The following is a 24,265-nucleotide window of genomic DNA, read 5'->3' on the forward strand; positions in this document are numbered from 1 at the left end:
AGGTGATGGGGAAGAAGGCAGCAACTAAAACGCAAGATCCAGATTCATTTTCTGGTAAGGATGATGTCATATGTAAATAATATATTTTTGTAATATTTGAAACCTTTTATTATATAATATAGTACTAAATTTATCATCCCTAAACAGTACTTAGAATAAACGCTTTTACAGTTAGAATTTGGTTTAGGGGAAAAAAAAGCCCTCTCATATATTTCTGCATTTTTTCCTGTGGCATATTTAGTAAACTCTGTGTTCTCTATCTTTTCAGTTTATGCTGCCTTTTTTTTATTTTTTTTATTTTTTGAGACAGAACTTCACCTTGTAGCTCAGACTAGAGTGCAATGGTGCTATCTCGGCTCACTGCAACCTCTGCCTCCCAGGTACAAGCAGTTTTCCTGCGTCAGCCTCCCAAGTAGCTGGGATTACAGGCAAATGCCATCATACCCTGGCTAATTTTGTATTTCCGGTACAGACCCAGTTTCACCATGTTGGTCAGGCTGGTCTTGAACTCCTGACCTCAGGTGATCCAACCACCTCGGCCTTCTGAAGTGCTGGGAATACAGGCAGGAGCCACTGCACCCGGCCAATGCTGCTTATTTTGGAAGCTCACTTTTGGAGTTGTAAGAACTCCCTCCTCACTGGGAAAAAAGTAATAGAGGCAAATTAGAGTCTCTTGACATTAAGATCTTATATCTGCCATGGATTAACAAGTCTAAGAACAGTCAGAAATCAAACAGTTTTACAAATTATTCATATCCATACTCCCCCTGAGGACAGCTTGTATAGAACACGTTCTCCAACATGACACTGGAAAGTGCAGTTTAGCGTGAGTGGTAAAGGGAAATAGAAAGTAAGGGAAGTGGGGAAATAATTCCAAGTATTATCACCAAGTATTAATTTGTATAAAATAAACCCCACACTGGTCATTTTCCACATGTATTCCACTTATGTTGTCACTAAACTGCACCTATGTTCTGGCTGTTATGCTGACTGAATGTACTTGGCAATCGTGAGCAAGACAGGCAGGGTGAGGATGAGGCTGGCAACTAATGGAGTTTTGACCACGTGGGACTGAGGTGCTGCTGAGACTCTCATGGGTCAGATTCCTCAATAGCAAACTCTGCCCCTGAGTTCTCCAACAACTTCCTCTTCTGCATACTCAAGAGGCCCTGCTGAGCTGCTCCCCAGACAAGTAGTGCATGTAAGAAGCTGGGACACCCCAGCAGGGAAGTTTCTGTTCGAGGCTGTACCACTGTGGGAGGATATTGTATACCTTGCATGCAGTAATAAACCCCGACATCCTCAGCCTCCACCCGGCTGATTTTCAGTGTGAAATCAGTGCCTGACCCACTGCCGCTGAACCTGTCTGGGACTCCAGAGGCCCGGTTGGAAGCATCATAGATCAGGAGCTGTGGAGACCGGCCTGGCTTCTGCAGGTACCAATGCAAATAGGTGTATCCATTACTGTGCAGGAGGCTCTGACTAGACCTGCAGGAGATGGAGGCCGGCTCTCCAGGGGTGACGGGCAGAGAGAGTGGAGTCTGGGTCATCACAATATCCCCACTGGATCCTGAAATTATGAGAGAGAAGTGCAAGGTTATATGCAAGCATCATGAGCAACTTTCAAGATTTGCCTTATAGTATTGATTTATGGTTAATCTTTTATTTTTACAAATTTTTATTTATTTTTTATTCATATCATAAAAACAAACTTTTAAAATGAACCCTTTATTAAATGGTCACAAGAGCTCCTTTACTTCTCAAGATATTATTCAGAACACTGCTTTTAGTAGGTTTCTAATCTTTGTCAGGGCAAAATATAAATTCCCTTCACTGGACCATAAGCCATAGCCCTCCAACTCATGGTTAGAATAAACATGGGAAGCAGTGGGGCCCCCAGACCTCACCCTCCCACCCCATTCTCCTCCTTCATCTCTTTCTATCCTTACCAGGGACCCAGAACATTAGCAGACCCAGGAGCTGAGCACAGAGCCTCATCGTGAGAAGGTGCGCTGAGGAGTCCTGATCAGTCAAGACAAGATTGGAGCTGAGCTTTTATCTCGGACTCACAAGGGGAAGTCCTCCCTAGGGGACAATATGCAAATCCCCTGGTGGGTGCAGTGGTGTGGAAAGAGCCACTGAGTGGGAGGTGAAGGGAGGTAGACATGTCTCCTCTGTGAGCAGTGTGATATACAGTGTTCCTTGATTAAAAACTAATAGAGATAAAGTCTAATTTACCAGTAGCAGTGGGAAGAAGGATCTGAATTTGAAAGTTTGGATCTTGGGCAAGTAACATTTTATAGGATGTCAGGGCTTCCAAGTTTTTGCCAACTCTGAGTGTGAACCTGTGTTCCCCGAGCCTGTATGTGGCACAGCCACAACCATGAGACCCCAGTTCAAAAGGAGATTTTCTATGTAGGAAGAGCAAGAACTGGATCCACAGTTTTAAGTCTCAGAGTCAGCAGTACTATGGATGACATTTTCCTAGGTTTTTAGTGAAAGTTGATCATAACTCAGGGACATGAATCTACCGTACAGCTGATCGTTACAATAGGAAAACAACCTGAGTATTCTTCATTTGTCAGTGATGTACTTAATATTGAATTTAGTGGCTCCTGAATAATGGTGTGTACATCAAATCACTTCACAAGGACTGTCGCTGTCCTGAAAAGAAACAACAAAAATCCCAGGAGCAATTAAAAGAATAGTTTCTAGCGCTCTGTAATCTTCAATGATTTAATACAAAGTCTGATTTACTGAGTAAAGAAAACACATACAGGGAAAAACAAAACAGAGTTCCAGGTGTTATTATTCCACAAGAAAGCTTTTCCTGATTATTTTCTGGGAAATGCACTGGCATAACATATTTTAACAAAGTTGGTGAAAAAACATTGAGTAAAAATGCTATTAGCCTTAAAATGTTGAACTTCATGGCACTAACTTGAATTGAGAGTATCAAATTGTACTGCAGAAGTAGGATTAGATCAAACATATCATGTTTCACTATTTAAATTTTTATTTATTATTTTCTTTCATTACTTTTGATAAATCTTATGGTTTTTTTTTTTTTTTTTTTTTTTTTTTTTTTTTTTTTTTTTTTTTTTTTTTTTTTTTTTTTTTTTTATACAGAGTCTTGCTCTGTCACTCAGGCTGGAGCATAGTGGCGCAATCTCTGCTCACTGTAATCTGCAACCTCTGCCTCCCAGGTTCAAGTGATTCTCAGTCCTTTGGAGTGGATGGGACTATAGGCGCTCTCCACCATGCCCAACTAATTTTTGTATTTTTAGTAGAGACGAGGTTTTCCCTTGCTGGCCAGGCTGGTCTCGAACTCCTGGCCTCAAGCAATCTGCCTGCCTTGGTGTTCCAAAGTGCTGAGGTTACAAGTATGAGACACTGTGCCTGGCATTGACTTCTTTTTTCTTGTGATGTTGACCAGTTCAAATATGGTTTTTAGCCTTGAAAATGCCTAACTCCTAATGTATAATAATAGTTAAAAGAGTCAGAAACATCAAATGCTGAAAAGAAATATAAAAGAAAACACACAAAAGAAACACACAATCTGAAAGAGAACATTATGGTACATCTTATCACTGGTATAAATGAATTAGTATGAAAGGGTATTAAATGAACAAACAGTTCCACCAACTATCCTGTATAGAAACTTGCACTGTGGGAAAACGAATAATAGTCATAAATCTGTCAGGTTTGTTTTTACTATTAGTCAATTCATCAAAGTCTTATTTTTACAAAGTATTCTTTAAGGTGCTGAATTTCAGAGAGTACTTCTGTTTCCTTTGAAAATTAATAACAAAGCTTTAAAAAGTTTACCGTTGGGATTGGTTGTTTTAGCTCATAATCTGTTGTCATTACATACCTGAAAATGTAAAACCTTCACCACATGTTCACTCATAGGTGGGTGTTGAACAATGAGAACACATGGACACAGGGAAGGCAGCATCACACATGGGGTCTGTTGGGGGGTGGCTAGGAGAGGGACAGTGGCGTTGGGGGGAGGTCGGAAAGAATAACATGGGGAGAAATGCCAGATATAGGTGACAAGTGGATGGAGGCAGCAAACCACTTTGCCATGTATGTACCTATGCAACAATCCTGCATGATCTGCACATGTATCCCATCCCAAAGTACCATTTAAAAAAAAATTTCAGTCACAAAAAGGCTCTGAAATTATTACATACTACTAAACTTAAAGAATAATATTCTTAATTCTAAACAGAAATCTCTGTTTAGCAGGCCTCTGTATTTCTCTAATCTGGACCATTAGGAGGACTGATACAGGTGGGGTTTATTGCAGTTGCATCTCACTTGCCTGATGCTACTAGTTTGGAGTCCATAAAACTGAAGGCAAGTGTATTATTTGTATGACTTGAGAAGACAGCCTCAGGAGTGGAACTGTGTCCATTACGCTGGAATCAGCGTTTGTGGGGTGGGGAGTGTGGTCCTGTTTATAGAGGGTTTGAGAAGTTGGGGTTCTGATCAAAGAGAAAGAGATGTCCATAGGGTGGCAGTAGCACACACGACTGTTGTTGGGTGAAGCTTTGACAGATTTGCCCAAAGGGGTCTCTCACAGCAGGAGACTGCCTGGAAGCGAGGGTGTCAGGTTGCTTCTCAGAAAAGATGAAGAACAAGGGAATGCCTAAGGTAAAGGAACGCCGGAGATGGAGCTTCTGTGTCTAGGGGTAGCCAGACAACAGCTTAGTGGGGAGTCTGTAGGTCAGAGAATTCCAGAGGGCGGTAGCCGTTTGCAATTTTCATAACCTGGTGTTTATCTCTCTATTGCTAGCAGATGTGGGTGAGGTTTTCTGTGGTATGAAAAACAAGCATTCTCTGAAGGGCTAAAAATCTTCTTTGAGTTGTTTTTGAAATGATTGGATTGGGAAACTTGAGTTTGGCACAGGCCATTTAGAAATAACCTGCAGCTTAGAAACACACAACATAGGGGCAGTTCACACTGGCCATCTTTAGCTCATTTATGCAACACTGTTATGCATTCTGTAGACTTTGTTCTGCAGAATGTACTAGTCCAAACAGGCAAACTCACATGCTCTGGAGGAGACTGAGACAAACAGAGGCCTGTCGTACACCTGGACTTCAGTGGAGGTTTTTTCTGACTAAAAGTGAGAGTTTGCCCCTGAGTAAGAATTAAGACCAAGTCATCTGCAAAGAGAGCTTCTCTCTGTGAAGTTGCAGGTCCTGTGACTGAATTCCTTGTTCCATACTGAAGCTGTCTGGATTATCTCACTAACTGCAAATTGTCACCCACTGGGGCATACATTCATAAATAAATATTCTGGTGCACAGAGAGCTCAGGGAATGAAGCCTTCATGTATGTCTATCTCTTGTGCTTCTGAGAATTTCTCTCTCTAAAAACTGGATAAAACAGAGTTGTTTATGTTTGACATGTCAGGCAATACGTAACATGTTTCTAAGTCTTCAGACCCTCTAAACCTGCCAAATCTGAATCTGTTTTCAAATGTTTGAATTATTTGTCTTTCCTTTTTCTTGGGAAAAAAATAAACAACAGAAAAAAATCTTATAAAATGACAGACCGAGCCATGAGATTTAGTGCTGGAATTTTTTTTTTTTTTTTTTGGTGCATGTTAATCTTTCTGCAGAGCCCACCTCACCAAACATGAATACAGAAATTGAAGCAATGATTCCACTGCCTCTCTGGGCCTTCTGCATCTGATAAGCTCCCTCGAAACTCTCACCCTTATAGAAAGGGTTTTCTGCCCTCAGAAGTAGGTCTTTATAAAACCATAGCTTGCCTGGAAGGTTATTACATTTATTCCACCGTTTGAACTTGAAAGCTCTCTTTTTGACCTTATATTAAAACCTGGTTTAATTGGGAGGTTGGAGAGTGGAGACCTCAAGAAGATTCTGGGGACCAAATTGGGAATTTGAGCATTTTAAACTGCAGTGGAAGCTGCCTGTGATGTGAAAACTTGTATGAATATATCAAGAAGACAAAGAAATTTTTTTCTTACTTTTTAATTTAGAGAAAATAGTTCACCCACAGAAAATAATTTGAGAATTCTGACACTTATTACTCCTCATTTTATATTAAGATCAACAAAATACTCTCATGAATTTTGAATACAGAAATGTTAAGACCTTCAAGAAAAAGCAGAGACAAAATTAAATCACTTTAACTAACTTGTAAAATCAACTTAAATTCTCTTTTAGCCTCTTCTTGTCAACTCCTATTCATAAAAATCTAAAGTTCAGAACAAGAAAGAGGCAGAGGCTGAATAAATTACCAGGTGCTCATTCTCTGTTATAACAATAATTGTACAGCCTCTATGTGGACACCTGGAAATGGTGACTCTGTCTTATGGGAGCAGCAGTTTCGCTTCACAGCAGTAAATTTCACTTTTACTGGTCCTTTCTTGGCCAGGAGTCAACAATCACCCAAAGCTCACATGCTCTATGAAGCATCAGCTGTGCTCAAATTTCAGTACTTCTAGAAATTGCTTTTTCTAAAATATATCCTAGCAAGAAGAGAATGCAGGATCAGTAATAAAGTAAAATAGATTTTAACCTCCTGGAAGCAGCCAGGACATGAAATTATAAATGTAACAAAGGACTATAGACATGACCATGTCTTAGAAACTTACGTGACCAGGTCTTACTCATATTTCACTTTCTTACTTTGGTAAATGAAGAGCATTGACAATCTAGAAAATGACTTTTTGTTTTGTAAAATCCTAGTAGCCCTGGGTAGAATTTAAAGCCTAATATGAGAATTTATATTATTCGCTTATCCCAGAAAATCTGATTGCATAAAAATTATCTGTATTAAGCACATTAAAATGGAAAAATCTATTGATCCTGTGGAAGATTATAGCAAATATGTGCAAGTTTATGATACTCCTGAATAGGTCCTTAAAGATGAGCAACATCTTTGTTTCCAGGTTGATGCTAAGGTATTACATTTCAGTAAAAGTAATTTGTTTGGGGTTCAAACTAGCTTATGATATTTGTCATTACAGTTCAGCTTATTCAGGACTTACTGAGAGGCATGATTTGCACAATCATATTCAAGAAATTACAACGTTTAATGCAATAGACAAATTCATTTAAAAAAAAAAAAAGCAACTTTTGACCAGAACTTAAAACAGGATAAGCATACCTATTGAGAATTTGACTTATGTGCCCTACTGAGTTATTGACAGAAATAAGAGCTGGTACAGTAGAAGTCAGGACATCACAGTGTCCACTTTTACACCTTCCTCATTAGACAGCCAGGCCAGAAACTGCCTCAACACAAAGAAAATTATCAGAAGCTTCCCTGAGAACTCTGCTGCTGCCTGGTCGGATCGTGACTGTGGTTGGGAGGCTAACTTCTCCCAGCTGGTATTGCACTGCAGCTAGTATTTCTGGGTATTCAGCTCCACAGCTGCCATCAAATGGCATTAAATGGTTTCCCAAATATGTGCTCCATAAATATGGAGAGAATCAGAGTTCCTGATGATAGACGTATATATTCCATTCCATTGTGTTTCATGAGTGTCTTTAGTTTTAAAAAAATGAAGGAATCTCACAGTGGGTGGCCTTTTGGGAATCTGGAGGCAACAGATTTTACACCATGGAATACTGGTCAAACCCACCATCCAGGTGATATGGAAGTCTTCACAGCTTTTAGTGGGAACTAGGGCAGAAAAGGGATCTGTAGCAGATCCAGCTTGCACTGCAGGCAACACTGTCTCTCGGGCCAGTGCAGACACAGATGATTTGCCAATGCTATTGACCATGTGGCAGGATGGACATGGAGAGAACACTCCAGCACCACAGCAGACTCCATAACCATTTTAAAACATTTGCTAAAACAGATTACGCTTTGGACCACAAGATATTTCAAAGAAGTTAAATGGATTTGAATCATACAAAATAAAGTTTCAGAAACCAAGGGAAATTTATTAGGAATCAATGGCGTAAAGCTAACAGAAAAATCCAAATATTTTAAAACTATGTAACATACTCGTAAATAAAGCCTGAGACAAAGATGAAACCAAGCTGGACATTTCAAAGCAATTTGAAGTGAAAGAAAACACATATTGAAATTTGTGGGATGCAAGAAGACACTGAATTTTAACCCTGAATTTATAGAAATATTCATGCATTTTAGCAAATAAATTTTCAAACCAATCCCCTGAGCTACCACCCTGATATACAAGTACAAGAAGAGCAAATTATGCTCAAAATATTTTATTCTTAAAAATGTGGGCATATGATGATCACATGTCTAGTATTGCAGCAAGGAAATCACATCAGCCTGGAAATGAAAACCCTCATTAGCAGCTTCACAAGAGAATGTGGATGGGCAGAGTGAGTAAGTGTGTAGAGAAAACTGGAAGATAGGAAAAGTGAAAATAGGAATCATATGTAATATTAATATGGGCTGTGCATGTGTGAGATCGCTGTGAGCTTTGACTTGCTCAAAAGCAAAAATCATGCAGTTCAGATAGCTTTCCATCCTCTGGAGGGTTGGTGAGAGTTGGGTCACTTGGCAAAAGGAGGAAGAAGTTCCCAGAAGGTCATCAGAGGCAGGTGATGTCACGGCCCACTAGGATCCCCTCCCAGTGACATGAATGAGTGTCTCTGAAGCCGAGGGCAGCAGAAAAATTCATGGCTGCTCCAGAGGGGACATGGCAGCCACTCCAGGCCTGAGTGTCCTAAGTTGGGAGAAAGAAAGAGGTTCTGGAAGGCTTCCTGGGGGCCCTGGCCCTGTTCACACAGAAGTGGAGCTCCTTCCTGCAAGTGACGTCTCATGGTCTCTTCCTCAAAGGCTCTCTAGCCATCTTCACCTGAGCCCATGTGCTGTGGACTCCATCTCTGGGTGCTGCAGTTGCTAGTGCTGCATGGAGAGGCTGAGCCTCCTAGGGAGGCTGTGTTTGAAGCCCTCAGACTGTGCAGGGTCCGAGCAAGTGTTCTGCTCACAGGAGAAGGTGCAGCATCTCCAGGCTCCAAACTGGTGCCTGTGATGATGAAATAAATAAAATATTGATTGTATGTGTGTCCTTACTTATTGGTATGTATAAAAATATATTCTGGAGACTTGTCATTTATTCTTATATGCCACTTGCTATAAACCAAATTTTTACTGTATATGCTGTCTGTCTAGTTAAAACTACAGATTTAATTATCTTTGCCATGGAATCCATTATCCTTAATAGAAAGTTATCTCTAATGTCACATATTTCTTTAATCTAAGTCTGAATTAGTTTATCCTGTTGATTGCAGCATTGTTTTACTTCAGTCATACCATGCCATAGCTTGTAAATGACAGGCTCATTACTAATTCACAAATATTCCTAGAACACTATTTTAAACTGGCTCTATGGAAAGAATTTTTTTATATAATTACTACTAGAATGTGGGATCAAGTTTATGCCCAAGTACTGACCAGGTACAGTGAAAATAATGCATTCATTTATTGTTTGAAAATGTTTTCCTGTTTATGATCAAATAGTACCAACACAGTCACTTCTAAAACCTAATTTGTGTTAAAAAATGAAAGGAATCTTCATTCCCAGTTACAGCAGTGTAGGAGTGGAAAGCCCAAAACAACCACTGCAAAAGGTACAAGCCATTTAAAACAATGAAATACCAAAGGAGTGGAAACAATGAGAAATGGATGATCTAAAATTCCATAGTAAAAAAAAAAAAAACTTTCATTGTTAAGCTGATGCTCCCTTGACTTTTTGTCCTCCTGCCATAGCTGCCAAGTTTGCCTGTGGACACAAGCTCTGAGTTGGCACAGGCAGAGGAGCTCTCCTGGGAAAGGAGAGTCCAACTGAACCTTGGGGGTTGCACAGGGCAACCTCTATACATGGCCCATGCTTTCCATGGGACGTGTGTTGAGGTCTGAATCAGAGGGCAGGGATGGAAGTTCTGGGCTAGAAGGACATAAAACTCCCACAGGCTCAGTGTGTTCTCCAATTCTCAAGGCTACACTGAGCATCCTGAATACATGTCTGAATCGTGGACATCGGTCTCCATCCCCATATCCCCACTACACCACTTACATACTGGTGTAGGCCCTGCTGGGCCTTCTGCTCAGCATGCCATTGCTTGCGACGTCTTCGGACCCAACCAGCAGTCTCTGATAGACCTCCTCTAGGGACAGACTGGGTTTCAGAAGCTCTGCTTGGCTGTGTTGGGTTGACTAGGTATAAGTGACATGACCTGAGGTCTCCTTGCACAGGGATTTTACTATGCTTTTGGTGATTACAGATCTAAAACCCTTCTGAAAGCATTATCTTCCCAGGAAACTTGTGGTGATGTAGGCTCCACCCAGGAAGCCAGGCAGCAGTGTCTTCAACTCTGTGGTTCTTCACAAGAAACATATCAGGCCTCCTGGGTCCACATCATGAACCACCAATTTCACCACCATCCACATCCCTACCCACCAAAAGCCAAGGGCAGTTTAATTGAAGTTGACCTCTTCTGTGTTCCCTTCATGTTCCCATTCCTGTAGTCTGCCCAATCTTAAATTCTTAACATTTGGAAACAAAAACGTTCACATCATTCTGTACTTTTCCAGTTTTCTATGAGAAAAATTATATACTCTATCTCTTTCAAAAATATATGCTTTATATTTTTGAAAATATCTTTTGGAATTTCAAGGACTCATTTTTTTCTATCATGAAGAGTTAATTAAGGCTAATTAAACAGTTTTAGCATTAGGATATTTTATCTTCTATGAATTTACAAAAATCTATATTGATACTCCAAAATCAACATTTTTACTGCCTGTCCCCAGCCAGCTTCCCCTTAGGATAATTAGTATAGAATGCTGTCTCTACTATATTTTGGGAGTAGGAGAATAGGGGAAGTAGGAAGTTAGAGAACTGGCAAAATACCAATATTAAACATTATCAAACATCATCTGAAAAATATGCCCAAAACTGCTAAACCCGAAGATATATCCAGCATGATTTGTCACAGCCTGTGTCAATGGTCTGGCTGCCCTGCTGATTACATTTAATTAACAAATGTACACAAGGCAGACAGTTAAGTTGAGCTTTCATCCTCCTCTCCTTCCCATCTTGCTTGTTTACTCACAGGCCACTTGGACCCCTCATTCTCCTGCTGCTTATGACAGCCAAGGTTGTGGCAACTGGCAGGGAATAAAACCGTGGTGCCTGAGGTGTAGCTGGGGCTCTCACAGTCCAGAGTCCTCAGCTGTAAATTGTCACCTGGCTCTCCAGCATCTTCCTCTTACACAGATTCTGAGACCCTGCTGAGCTGCTCCACATGTGGGCAGCTGGGCCACCCCACAGGGAGATTTTTGTTCAGGGCTGTGCCATTGTGGGAGGCAAGTGTGTACCTTGCATACAGTAATACACTCCAACATCCTCAGCCTCCATCCTGCTGATTTTCAGTGTGAAATAATCTGTCCCTGTCCCACTGCTGCTGAATCTGTCTGGAACCCCAGATTCCCAGGTAGAAACCTCATAAATTAGGAGCCTTGGAGACTGGTCTGGCTTCTGCAGAAACCAACTCAAGTAGGTGTTTCCATTATTGTGTACGGGGCTCTGATTAGTCCTGCAGGAGATGGAGGCCGTCTCTCCAGGGGTGACAGACAGGGAGATTGGAGTGGAGTCTGGGTCATCACATCCCCACTGGATCCTGAAATAAATAGAATGAAGAGCAAGGTTATGTATAAACTTTATGCATCATTTTCATTATTTTTGATTTGTTATTTTAGGCTATATGTTTTTTGTTCATATTTCAAGAATACACAATTTCGAAATAGAACTCAAGGAATCCAAGGCTCAAGGGTGTCTCCAGAAGTACCCATATTATCCCCTCTTTCTGTGTCAGTCTTCCCCAGAACACAGATCCTCAGCCCTTCTTGAATCTTCTTCACTCTCAGAGATCCAAACATCATAAGCCCCATCCTGGAGGACAAGATGCGTATTTCCAGTACATGGAAGGAACACACATGAGAGGCAGTGGGGTCCCTAGAGCTCACCATCCCACCCCATTCTCCTCTCTCATCTCTCTTCTGCCCTTACCAGGGACTGAGAGCATTAGAAGCCCCAGGAGCTGAGCAGGGAGCCGCATTGTGAAAAGGTGAACTGAGGAGTCCTGGTCAGTCAAGGTAAATTAGAGCTGATCTTTTATCTCAAACTCACAAGGGAAGATCCTCCTTATGGGACAATATGCAAATCCCCTGGTGGGTGCAGTGAGATGGAAAGAGCCAAGGGGAGGGTGGGAGCCTTTCTTGTGAGCCAACTAACTTAAATATCTTCTCTGTTTGGAGGGAAACCAATAGGCATAAAATCCATGCTGCCTATGTGGAAGAAATTTAAGTGTTTCCTTCTGTCTTCTCTAACAGATTTCTTGTTTCATAGCACTTTCTCAGATATTTATACTTATTGTTAATAAGGCTAAGTTTCCACAAATATTTAATAATTCTTATTTTTTTGTTCATATTTGTTTAAAAGAGTCCAGATTTGGCCTTTTCAATTTTATTTAAATTGAAATAAAACATACACAAAGTACAGGATGGAAATGTTAAAAAGTGCAACTGAATAAAGTTTTACATATATTCTCCACCCAGATTAAATGGTAGAATACTTCAGAATCTCCAGATTTTTCCCGCATGTACCTTTCAGGAGACCGCTGCTCTCACACCCCAACCAGGGAAAATGGCATTCTGACATCTGTCCGAATAGCTTGGATTTCTCTACGTGAAATCTCAGATAAATGAAAGTAAACACACTTGTTTGGCGGGTTTCTAGCTCTTTTTTTGTTTCCTTAGTACTTTTTAGGCCTTCCTTCCTCCCTACACATTTGAGTTACTGTCTGCTGTCATTTCTTGTGAATCTGAAGAATTTCCTATGGAATTTCTTGTAGAGCATGTCTGTAAGTAATAATTTCTCTTAATTTTTGTTTATCAAGAAATGTTTTCACTTTACCTTTATTTTGAATGCATACTTTCACTGGATATTGAATCTTTGGTTCTGTTTTGTTTTCCAACATTTAAATATGTCATTACACTGTTTTCTAGCCTTCATTGGGCATGATAAAAATTTAGCTGATGGCTTTATGACTGTATTCCTGTATATAAAGAGTCATTTTATGTTTGATGCTTTTGAGATTTTCTTCTTGTCATTGGTTCAGCCTTTTAATTATAATATGCATAGTTATGCGTATCATTGTGTTTGTCCTGAATAAGATCTATTGATTTCTTTTCTCTATAGATGAACATGTTTCATTGCTTCTTGAAAGCTTTTGTCATCTCTCCAAATTTTTTTTTGGCCATTTTCTCTCTGTCTTCTCCTTTGTGACTCATTGCACATTTGCTGATGTTCTTCACATGGAGTTGAGGTTTCTCTAAGGTCATGATTATTTTTCTTTAATGATTTTCTTTCTTCAGATTAGATAATTTCTTTTTTAAAAAATTATTTATTATACTTTAAGTTTTGGAGTACATGTGCAGATCATGCAGGTTTATTACATAGGTACACATGTGCCATTGTGGTGGTTTGCTGCATCCATCACCCTGTCATCTACATTAGGTATTTCTCCTAATGCTATGCCTCCCCAGTCCCCCCATCCCCTGCTATTCCTTCCCTAGTCCCCCACCCCCCAGGCCCTGGTGTGTGATGTTCCCCTCCCTGTGTCTGTGTGTTCTCATTGTTCAACACCCACTTATGAGTGAGAACATAGGTGTTTGGTTTTCTGTTCTTGTGTCAGTTTGCTGAGAATGATGTGTCCAGTTTCATCCATGTCCCTGCAAAGGACATGAGCTCATTCTTTTTTATAGATGCATAGTATTTCATGGTCTATATGTGCCACATTTTCTTGATCCAGTCTGTCATTGATGGGCATTTGGGTTGGTTCCAAGTCTTTGCTATTGTGAACAGTGCCACAATAAACATGGGTCTTTATAATAGAATGATTTTTAATCCTTTGGGTATATACCCAGTAATGGGATTGCTGGGTCAAATGGTATTTCTATTTCTAGATATTTGAGGAATTGCCACATTGTCTTCCACAATGGTTGAATTAATTTACACTCCCACCAACAGTGTAAAAGCATTCCTATTTCTCCACATCCTCTCCAGCATCTATTGTCTCCTGATTTTTTAATGATCACCATTCTAACTGGCATGAGGTAGTATATTAATGTGGTTTTGATTTGCACTTCTCTAATGACCAGTGATGATGAGCTTTTTTTTCATATGTTTGCTGGCTGCATAAATGTCTTCTTTTGAAAAGTGCCCGTTCATATCATTTGCCCATTTTTTAATGGGGTGTTTGTTTTTTTCTTATAAATTTGTTGAAGTTCACTGTAGATTCTGGATATTAGCCATTTGTCAGATGGGTAGATTGCAAAAAAATTTTTTCCATTCTGTTGATTGCCAGTTCACTCTGTTGATAGTTTATTTTGCTGTGCAGAAGCTCTTAGGTTTAATTAGATCTCATTTTTCTATTTTGGCTGTTGTTGCCATTGCTTTTGGTGTTTTAATCATGAAGTCCTTGCCCATGCCTATGTCCTGAATGGTATTGCCTAGGTTTTCTTCTAGACTTTTTATGGTGTTAGGCCTCATGTTTAAACCTTTAATCCATCTAGAGTTAATTTTTGTATAAGGTGTAAGGAAGGGATCCAGTTTCAGCTTTCTGCATATGGCTAACAATTTTCCCAACACCATTTATTAAATAGCAAATCCTTTCCCTATTGCTTGTTTTTGTCAGGTTTGTCAAAGATCAGATGGTTGTAGTTGTATGGTGTTCTTTCTGAGGCCTCTGTTCTGTTCCATTGGTCTATATCTCTCATTTGGTATCAGTATCATGCTGTTTTGAGTACAGCATCCTTGTAATATACTTTGAAGTCAGGTAGCATTATGCCTCCAGCTTTTTTTTTTTCCCCCTCAGGATTGTCTTGGCTATGTGGGCTCTTTTTTGGTTTCATATTAATTTTAAGGTTTTTTTTTTTCCAATTTTGTGAAGAAAATCATTGGTAGTTTGATGGGGATAGCATTGAATCTATAAATTACTGTGGGAAGTATGGCCACTCTCACAATATTGATTCTTCCTAACCTTGAGCATGGAATATTTTTCCATCTGTTTGTGTCCTCTCTTATTCCCTTGAGCAATGGTTTGTAGTTCTCCTTGAAGAGGCCCTTCACATCACTTGTTAGCTGTATTCCTAGGTATTTTATTCTTTTCGCAGCAATTGTGAATAGGAGTTCACTCATGATTTGGTTCTCTGTTTGTCTGCTATTGGTGTATAGAAATCCTTGCAATTTTTGCAAATTGATTTTGTATCCTGAGACCCTGCTGAAGTTGCTTATTATTTTAAGCAACTTCAGCAAAGTTTTTGGAAACCAAAAAATGTGTGTGACTCCCTTTATGATGATATTCATTTTATTGCAGTGATTGGAAACCAAACCAGCAATATCTCTGAAGTGTGCCTCTAAATACACCTCAATTTGTTGTATATCTTTGGCAATTTCCAGAGCAGCCACAGTGATGAGGTCTGGTGTGAGGGTACACTTGCAATCACAGTGGGACTGAGGCTGGGCATGGGCTAGTCCACATAGAGGTGGCTTAGTGTCTGAATTGCCAGTGCAGGCTGAGGCCCTGGGGCCTGGGTCTGGGTCAGTGCAGAGGGTGGGGTTAATGCCAAGGGGCTGGGAGGTAGCCTTGTCACAAGAGGCACAACAATGGCTCATTATTGGAAACTGCATATAGCAGCATCTCCCTCTCTGGGATGTGTGCAACTATGACTGCAGTTACCACCCAGGCAAAAGCACCAGAGGCCCCTGTGGAGCAGGCTGCTATGATCCTCCATGAGGAACATTAAGGGGCCTCCACTGGGAAAGCTGAATGGTGGGGGATTGCCTGAGTGACTGCTGAGGTTATCAGTAGCAAAGGCTGCAGGGTCCTCCCACAGAGCAGGCCATGGGGTCCACAGTGGCACCACTTCTGGCTGATACCAATTATAAGAGTTATATCCTTCAGGATGGCTGTCACAGGAACTACCATTCTACGGGTTCCTCTAAAAGTGTGATCTCTGGTTGAGGTTTCCACGGCACCATATGCCTATCTCCCCCTCACAAGTTAATCAGAATTCTGAATCTCTTATATATTTTTTAAAATTCAACTTTCCTCTTTGTAGTTAATTTCTTCTATATCTTCCCCTTTCTTTGTTCCTAGGGATATCAGGGCTCTCAAGTGTGGCATCAGCTTCTAGCAATCCTTTGTGTGTGCTTATTCGTGGTTTTTTACTTTATTATGTTGCTGCACGTTTGTAATTGGACTCCTCAGCCCACTCAGCGTAATTGCCTTCTTGGATAATTGTTTAATTGCTGGTTTATGAAGGGTGAAGCCTGGTATCTCTTACTCTGCTATCCTGCTGACATTAGCTCCCCAGGACATCATTTTGAAGATAATATTTTGAACTTTGCCCTGACACTATTATGGAATAATACTTAGGCTTGATGGGGTGAGAATTAGAGCATTTAACAAGTAAAAGGGATGTGAATCGTTTGGGCCACAGGGTTGACTCATGCCAGTATATCCTTCAAGACTGCTGTCACAGGACCTACCATTCTATAGGATCCTCTAAACGTGTGATCTCTGGTTGAGGTTTCCAGGATGCCATATGCTTATCTCCTTCCACCAAGTTGATCAGAATTCTGAATCTCATGTTCTTGAAAATTTGACTTTCCTCTCTGTAGTTAATTTCTTCTATATGTATTCATCAAATAATATTTTTGGTTTATTTCTTTAAAATACTATAGGAAAGAATTCATACAAATTAAATGTAGTTTATGAATCTTTGTCTTTGTGCCTAGTGCTTTGTGTGTCTTAAGAAATATATTTCTGCATTGTTTATGGTATATGTTTTTATGCTCTTTTCTAAAAGCTTTATTTTGCCTATATATTTTAATTTATGATTCATTTAGAGTTGATATTTGCATAATGTAGAGGTGCAATGTAGAGATCAGGATTCATTTTGATGTAATATAGATATCTTATTGATCCAATACAGTTCAATTACTCTATATTTTTCAACAGATTACTGCTCGGGTCTGAAAGACTGTGTCTCATCCAAAATTCATGTTAACCCTATGCAACAGTATTAGAAAGTGAAGCCTTTGGGAGCTGATTACTCAAGAGAGTTTCACCCCTGTCAACAGCGTGAATGCCCAATGAAAGTGGCTTCACACAGAGTTTGTCTCTTTTGCCCTTCCTCCTTCACCACATGAAGACACAGCCACAAGGCACCATCTTGGAAGGCAGAGCAGCACTCATGAGACACCAAGATTGCCAATGCCATGACCTTGGATTTCCCAGCCTTCCCAGTTTCTCAGAACTGTGAGAAAGTACATGTCTCTTGTTTTAAATTACCTGACCAATATATTTTTGTTTTTCAGAATGAATGGTCTAAGACAATTGTGGTAATACTTTTATCGTTAATTGGGTGAATACATATGTGCGGATCTGTATTTAGATGATCTAACCCATTGCACAGGGTTATCATTCTCACTCTTCACCAACACAAAATACTTTAATTTTTGTTAGTTGTAACAGTGAGACCAGGTTCCAGGACCCTGGGAGGCTCAGCTCACTCCCCAGTAGGCTGTATTCTTCCAGGCCCTTGGTCTCTCACCCAAGAATGAGGGGGAGGACCCTATCAGACGCAGTGCACTTGTAAGTAAATATCAGACTCCAAAGAGTTTTGCAGAAAGTGATTTATTTAGGCAGAGAGAGAGAAAAGCAGAAAGAAACAGAAAAGAGAAAGAGTAGCTTCCATGAGGTTGTAGAAGGGGATCCAGACATGGATTCCACCCAGATGTGGGGGACAGGAACTTTTAACCTGGGAGGAATTCCCACCCCATTTATTTTTCCTGGCCTATGAAAGGAGTTCCTTTAAAATTCCGCTGGAGTGATTGATCTTTGCTTCTTTCCCGCATGCGTGAAAGTTTAAAAAAAGACCTCTAGTCCTCCGATTGGTGGGGAAGTGTGGTGCTGGGAAGTTCTTGCCTTTGAAACTGCGCCCACTTGTGGACCCGGGAAGAGAATACATTCCCTCAGTACCCCCTCTGAACAGGAAAGTCCAACTTCTGTTTGGACATGGGGCGTCGATCACTCTTTAGCTACTTCCTGCTGAAATGGGGCGTAGAGGGGCCCTGCAGTTGGGGTTTCCTCCAGAGGGGAGTCTTTCAGGGGTGCAGGTTGATCCTCAGGTCCACGATAGAGCTCATGAGCCAAGGACATCCGGGGTTCCAGTGGCAGGATTATATGTGACCTTACGGTTCTAGAAGAAACGAATGTGACAGGAAGGTTAAAGATGAAAAGCCCAGAGGCCACCAAATATCGAATGGTTATAAACAGGCCCAGGAGAGGATATAACCAGAACAGCCAGTGATTAAACAAGCTCCACAATACTATTTCTTGAAGGTTTTTAGCCCTGTGTTCAATTGATTCCTGAGTTCTTTAACTTTGTTTAAAACAACACATAATTGGTTTACAAAAGAGCAGCATATCTTCCTAGAAAGAGACAGGCTCCCTCTCTCTCTGTTGTTAGCAGATTTAGGGCCCTTTAACTTTGAAGAGCTATGGCAGCTAAAGAGTTGAGCTGTTTTGCAGAGTGAGCTGCCTTTGCAGAGAGAATTAGCAACCTTTTTATGTTATTAATTAACTCCTGAGATAGCTTATAGTAACTGAATAGAGGTAGTAACTTTTCTAATGTCAGCACCAAGTTTTCCTATTATTTTGACCCCGCCCCATCAAAGGAATAATTGGAGTTTGAGAGATAGCAAAATTAAGAGTTATAGTTCTGTTAATGCCAGGATATAAATTAGACTCATGAGTGGTTACTTTCCCTGGGATCTTGTTGGAAGAGCAGGTGTAGATCATCTAATGGCTTGCAGGTATATGAAGGGTCATCTTCTAGAACTTTAGACTGCAGAGTGGAGGTTTTATGACTTCCTTCAGGAGGAGTCCAAGGCTTCAGCTGATTGTGATGAATCCATGAGTCAATTTCCACCACCTTAATTGTCACTGAGGTAGACAGAATAACTGAAAATGATCTCCCCAAGATGGGCCTAGAGAGGGAGAGTCTGAGGGGAGAGATTTTACAAGCACTGACTCTCCAGGGTAGAGCAACTCTTTCCCTTTTTCCCTAGGGTGTCCTTCAGGTAAAGTTTTAAGAGCCTGTTGGTACTTAGCCAAGGAGGTTATATCTTTTATTAAGTCTGCTATTTCCTTGTCTAATACAAGATCATTAGTAAGAAAGGGCAGTCCATAAAGCATGTTCTAGGAGCTGAGAGAAATATCAGGAAACTGTTCATCCTAGGACTCAGCAGATAGTTACAGACTTAGAGGACAACTGTCCAGGTCAGGAGAGTAATACTGAGAAGGCCGTGCCAGTGTCCAGGAGGTGGTCAACTTCCTGGCCTTCTATGGTCAGCTTTACCAGGGGCTCATTGAGGGTGATGATGCGAGCTGGCACTTGCCCCAGGCACCCTTAGTCCTGCAGTTCGATCATCTGTTAGACATATCAGGCCCTGGGAACCTTCGTCCCCTGGGACAGTGTGATTTCCAGTGATCCCCTTGGCACAGTGGGCAAGGACTAGGAGGTGGTCTATTCCTCTGGGGACAATTTCTTATAAAATGTCCCCTCTGACCGCACTGGTAACAAGCTCTGGCAGCCTGGTGGCTAACCCAAGGCCTTCCCTCATTTGAGCCCCTGGGGTCTGCTTGCCTGAAGGCCATGATTGAGGCAGCAGGCTTTCTCTGATCTCTCCTGTTCCTTTCAGCCTGTTCCTCCTTGTCTCTATTATAAAACACTGAGGTTGCCAGGTTCAGTAATGATTCTACACTCTGTACTGGCCCCAAGGCCAGCTTCTGGAGCTTCCTCCTAATATCTGCTGCTGACTGCATAATAAACTTGTCCTTTAGTATTAACTGACCCTCAATGGAGTCTGGTGACAGGGGAGTGTACTTTCTTAAGGCCTCCCGCAGTCGCTCAAGGAAAGCTGTTGGGTTTTCTTCCCTTCCCTGAGTTATGGTAGATAACATTGCATAGTTCATGGGCTTCTTCCTAGTTCTCCTTAATCCCTCAAGTATGCAGGTTAAGAAATGCTTACGGCTCCAGTCCCCCTGTTCTGAATCAGGATCCCAGTGAGGGTCTGTGCTAGGAACTGCTTGTTTACCTGTAGGAAATCGATCCTTTTCCTCTGGCGTCATTAGGTCATGCATTTGACTAAGGTACCAGTTGTCCCCAAACTCTTGAGCCGCTGCTAGAGCAGCCTCTCTCTCATTGCTGGTTAGCGTTTGATTAAGCAATAACATGATATCTTTCCAGTTTAAGTCAAAGGACTGACCCAGGCCTTGTAGAACATCTATGTACTTGTCTGGGTCATCTGAAAACTTTCCTAAGTCCACTTTAATTTGCTTTAAGTCAGAAAGTGAAAAGGGGGTGCGTACCTTGGTTGGGCCAAATTCTCCTCCTACTGCCTGTAGGGGGTAGAGGCTGGGCATCCTGGTAACCTGAGATGCCTTGGCCTTCTCGGCCCTCCTTGGCTCCTTTTGGGGCATAGGGGCTGAGGAGCCCTGGTTGGCATTGGTAGAGGTAGAAGCCACAGGGGGTTCCAAATGTGGAGATAGTCCTGAGGGGGACTGAGCAGGGTATGGGGAACAGGCCTGACAGAGCTGAGGCTTATTCCTTAGAGAAAAGAAAAGTTGCACGTAGGGGACCTCAAACCATTTACACTCACTTTTACAAAACAGGTCTAATTGTAGAATAGTGTCATAATCTATACTTCCCTTAGGAGGCCAGGTTTTTCCACTCAGCAGGGGGTATTTCGGCCACACAGTTCCGCAGAGAAAAACGAGCCGCTTCTTCTTCAAAGGTTGTGTGTCAAACTGGTCCCAATTTTCCAGGATACATCTTAATGGTGACTTTATTTTGGGAAGAGTAGCACCCATCTGAAATCAAACACAAGGGATGCCCGCATCCCTGGTTATTAATTGCAACCACTCGACCTGAAGCATCCCTCAGATAGGGCAAGGGATCTGGTGTGTCCCCCAGTCAGTACCTCATAATTTCTGTGTGGCCAAGATGCATGATAATCTTTTCAGGGCCTCCCATGTACTGGATTCAAATCATGTCTACCAGCGTCATGGGAACTCACGCTTACTGTCTGCATTCCTTTAGTGACCACCATAAAGACATGTAGACTCCTGGGATGGTTGGTTCATACTAGCACATCCCTAAACCAGACCAGTGAGGCTCGGGAGATGGGTACTAATATTCCCAAGCAAAAGTCCAATTTACACAGGCCAGATTATAAAACTGCCCTAGGAGGGTAAACGTCTAGGGAGGGACCTTTATGCACACAATTCAAAGAAGGTGGGCCATGTGACTGAGGCTGGAACCATACCCTCAGGACCCAGGCTTCCTTCCCCACGCCATTTTCCATTATAGGAAAATGCCCTTAGGGTTGTGGGGCCAGCAATTAACTATTTGGGCCTAGGACCCGGTTTGACTATGACCTTCTAGATGGAGACTTTCTGCTGTAGAGAAAGCCAATCCCAAGCAAGACAAATTATATACAAAACACAAAGTTCCATAGCCTTCAGCTTCTGGATTCCCCACAAGGCTTCCCCAGTTCAAGACCGATACCACCAGGGATTTAACTGGCAACCTCACAGCTGCCAGCCATACACCCTAACCCCTATACCATTTGGCTGCTTGTACTAAGGGGCTGCCAGGAAGACGTCTGCCTTATGGAAATCTGGATCCAGGTGTGGGCCTGAAGCTCTGGGCAGGGCTTGCAGCCAGCGGCTGCTTTTTGCTTCAGCCACTGTCTCCTTACAATGCGCCAAAAGAAAAAAACTGCTTGCCGCTGTGAGTTTGAAAGCCAGGTGCATTCCTGTTTGGGAGCCTGCAGCTTCTGCTGCATTTGACTGGAGGAAGATGGAGAGGCTTAACTGGCTGTGGCCCCAGGCCACTGGGCTCCCCGATCCCACACAGGCCCAGGCCATATCTCCCCCCATCTCCGCTGTTTTGCTCCCTCCCCACAGTGCCGGTGACTGTGGCTTTTAACAGACCAAGCACATCCCCGGGGCTAAGCTGCGGTTCCTGTGGTCCCAGTTTATAGCTGGGAGGTGAGGCCTGTGAGTGAATGGCCCCAGGGAGAGCGCTTACCCGTTCCATCCCCCACAGGCTTAGTTTGTCACCGGCACAGCTGGTCCTGCCCAGTTTCTACAGATAGCATCTGCCTGCCCCGCCTCCTGCAGGTGCTTGACCCAGAGATGCAGCCTAGAGAGAGAGGGAGCAAGAGATAAAGAGAGAGAGTTTGGAAAAAAGAACTGTGCCTTTATGTCTGGCTGGCCAGCACCCCTTAAAGACAGGCTGGGGACTGGATCAGCAACCAGGCCTTGCTGGGCCCTGACCCAATGGCCTGGTGCAGCCGCTCCCAGTGTCTCCTTAAAACAACAGGACAGATTTTAAGTGAGAGAGGTCAAACTCACTTACCACTTCGAAGGAACAGTTTCTTACTCCGTACCTTCTCCTGGCTGGCTCACCAATACTGAGACCCGGTTCCGGGACCCTGGGGAGACTCAGCTCACTCCCTGGTGGGCTATGTTCTTCCAGGTCCTTGGTCTCTCACTCACCCAAGAATAGGAGGGAGGACCCCGTCAGACGTGGTGCACTTGTAAGTAAATATCAGACCCCGAAGAGTTTTGCAGAAAGTGATTTATTTAGGCAGAGAGAGAGAGAGGAAGGAGAAAGAAATAGAAAAGACAAAGAGCAGCTTCCACGAGGTCATGGAAAGGGATCCAGAAATGGAGTCCACCTGGATGTGGGGGAAAGGAGCTTTTAGCCTGGGAGGAATTCCCACCCCATTTAATTTTTCTGACCTATGAAAAGAGTTCCTTTAAACTTCCGCTGGAGTGATTGATCTTTGATTCTTTCCCGCGCGCGCGAAAGTTTAGACAAAGACCTCTAGTCCCTGTATGGGCGGGGTGGGGGGGGGGCGGGGTGGAGGCGGGATATGGCGTTGGAAAATTCTTGTCTTTGAAACTACACCCCCTTGTGGACCCGGGAGGAGCATACATTTCCTCAAAAGGATTTTATACTGCTTGGAGTTATTCCTTCAATAATCTTCTCCTCCTCCTCTTCCTCCTTTTTCTTCTCCTTCTTCCTCTTCCTCTTCTTCTCCTTCTTCCTCTTCCTGTTCTTCTCCTTCTCCTTTTTCCTCTTCCTCTTCCTCTCCCTCTTCCTCTTTCTCTTCTTCTTCTTCTCCTCCTTCTCCTTCTCCTTCTCCTTCTTCTTCCTCCTCCCCCTCTTCTTCAACTTTTTTTTGAGACAGTTTTTCTTTTGCTGTGTTGCCCAGGCTGGAGTGCAGTGCTATAATCTTGTGTCTCTGCAACCTCCACCCTTTGGTTTCAAGCAATTCTGAGCAGCTGAGACTACAGGAATGTGTCAGTATGCCTGTATTTTTTTAGTAGAGTTGAGGTTTCACCATCTTGGCCAGCATGGTCTAACTCCTGACCTCAAGCAATCTGCCTACCTCCACCTCCCAAAGTGCTGGGATTACAGGTATGAGCCACCACAACCACCCTATTATTATTATTATTTAGATAGAGTTTCACATTTGTTGCCCAGGCTGGAGTACAATGGTCTGATCTCAGCTCACCACAACCTCCACCTCCCGTGTTCAAGTGATTCTCTTGCCTCAGCCTCCTGAGTAGCTGGGATTACAGGCATGTGCCACCACACCCAGCTAATTTTGTATTTTTAGTAAAGACAGGGTTTTTCCATGTTGGTCAGGCTGGTCTTGAACTCCTGACCTCAGGTGATCTGGCCTCTCAAAGTGCTGGGTTTATAGGAGTTAGTCACTGCGCCTGGTGTGGCCTGTTATTCTTATGCAAGATTCCAATGGCTATTGGAAAGGTCCAGTCATAGCTTTTCTAAAGTAATTTTGTAATTTGAATGCATGTGTGATATGTATGTACATATGTATGTATCCATCTATCTATATATACACACACTATATATATAAAACATACATATAAATATCACTATATATACACACACACACTATATATAAATATATATATATATATATATATATATGAAGCATTTTAATTTCACAAAAGTTCTCTGAGATTTTAGTTGTCACTGTATTGAATTAATTTGGGGAGAATTATTTTACTCACAGTATTAGCTTTTACAATGCATGAATGTGATATAAGCTTCTATTTAATG

The 24,265-nt window shown here is 42.0% G+C and overlaps 1 long non-coding RNA gene, 1 pseudogene and 1 gene segment (V, D, J or C); 1 reads left to right on the top strand and 2 right to left on the bottom strand.

Moving 5' to 3' along the window:
* Positions 1-731: 731 nt before the first annotated feature.
* Positions 732-2,046, bottom strand: LOC108318610. The segment is given in 2 exon segments: positions 732-1,570; positions 1,950-2,046. Coding segments are annotated over 2 exon segments (528 nt in total).
* Positions 1,152-2,572, top strand: LOC119466719. 2 transcript variants are annotated; one of them, XR_005195182.1, is made up of 2 exons: positions 1,152-1,201; positions 1,953-2,572. It is a non-coding gene; the product is annotated as an uncharacterized LOC119466719 (long non-coding RNA). The 2 variants fall into 2 exon arrangements; XR_005195181.1 differs by lacking the exon at positions 1,152-1,201 and adding an exon at positions 1,346-1,436.
* An 8,743-nt stretch (positions 2,573-11,315) lies between these two features.
* On the bottom strand, positions 11,316-12,090 carry LOC119466720 (annotated as a pseudogene).
* Between the last annotated feature and the right edge of the window lie 12,175 nt (positions 12,091-24,265).

The sequence above is a fragment of the Cebus imitator genome, unplaced genomic scaffold (assembly GCF_001604975.1).
Source record: "Cebus imitator isolate Cc_AM_T3 unplaced genomic scaffold, Cebus_imitator-1.0 Scaffold222, whole genome shotgun sequence".
NCBI lineage: Eukaryota > Metazoa > Chordata > Mammalia > Primates > Cebidae > Cebus > Cebus imitator.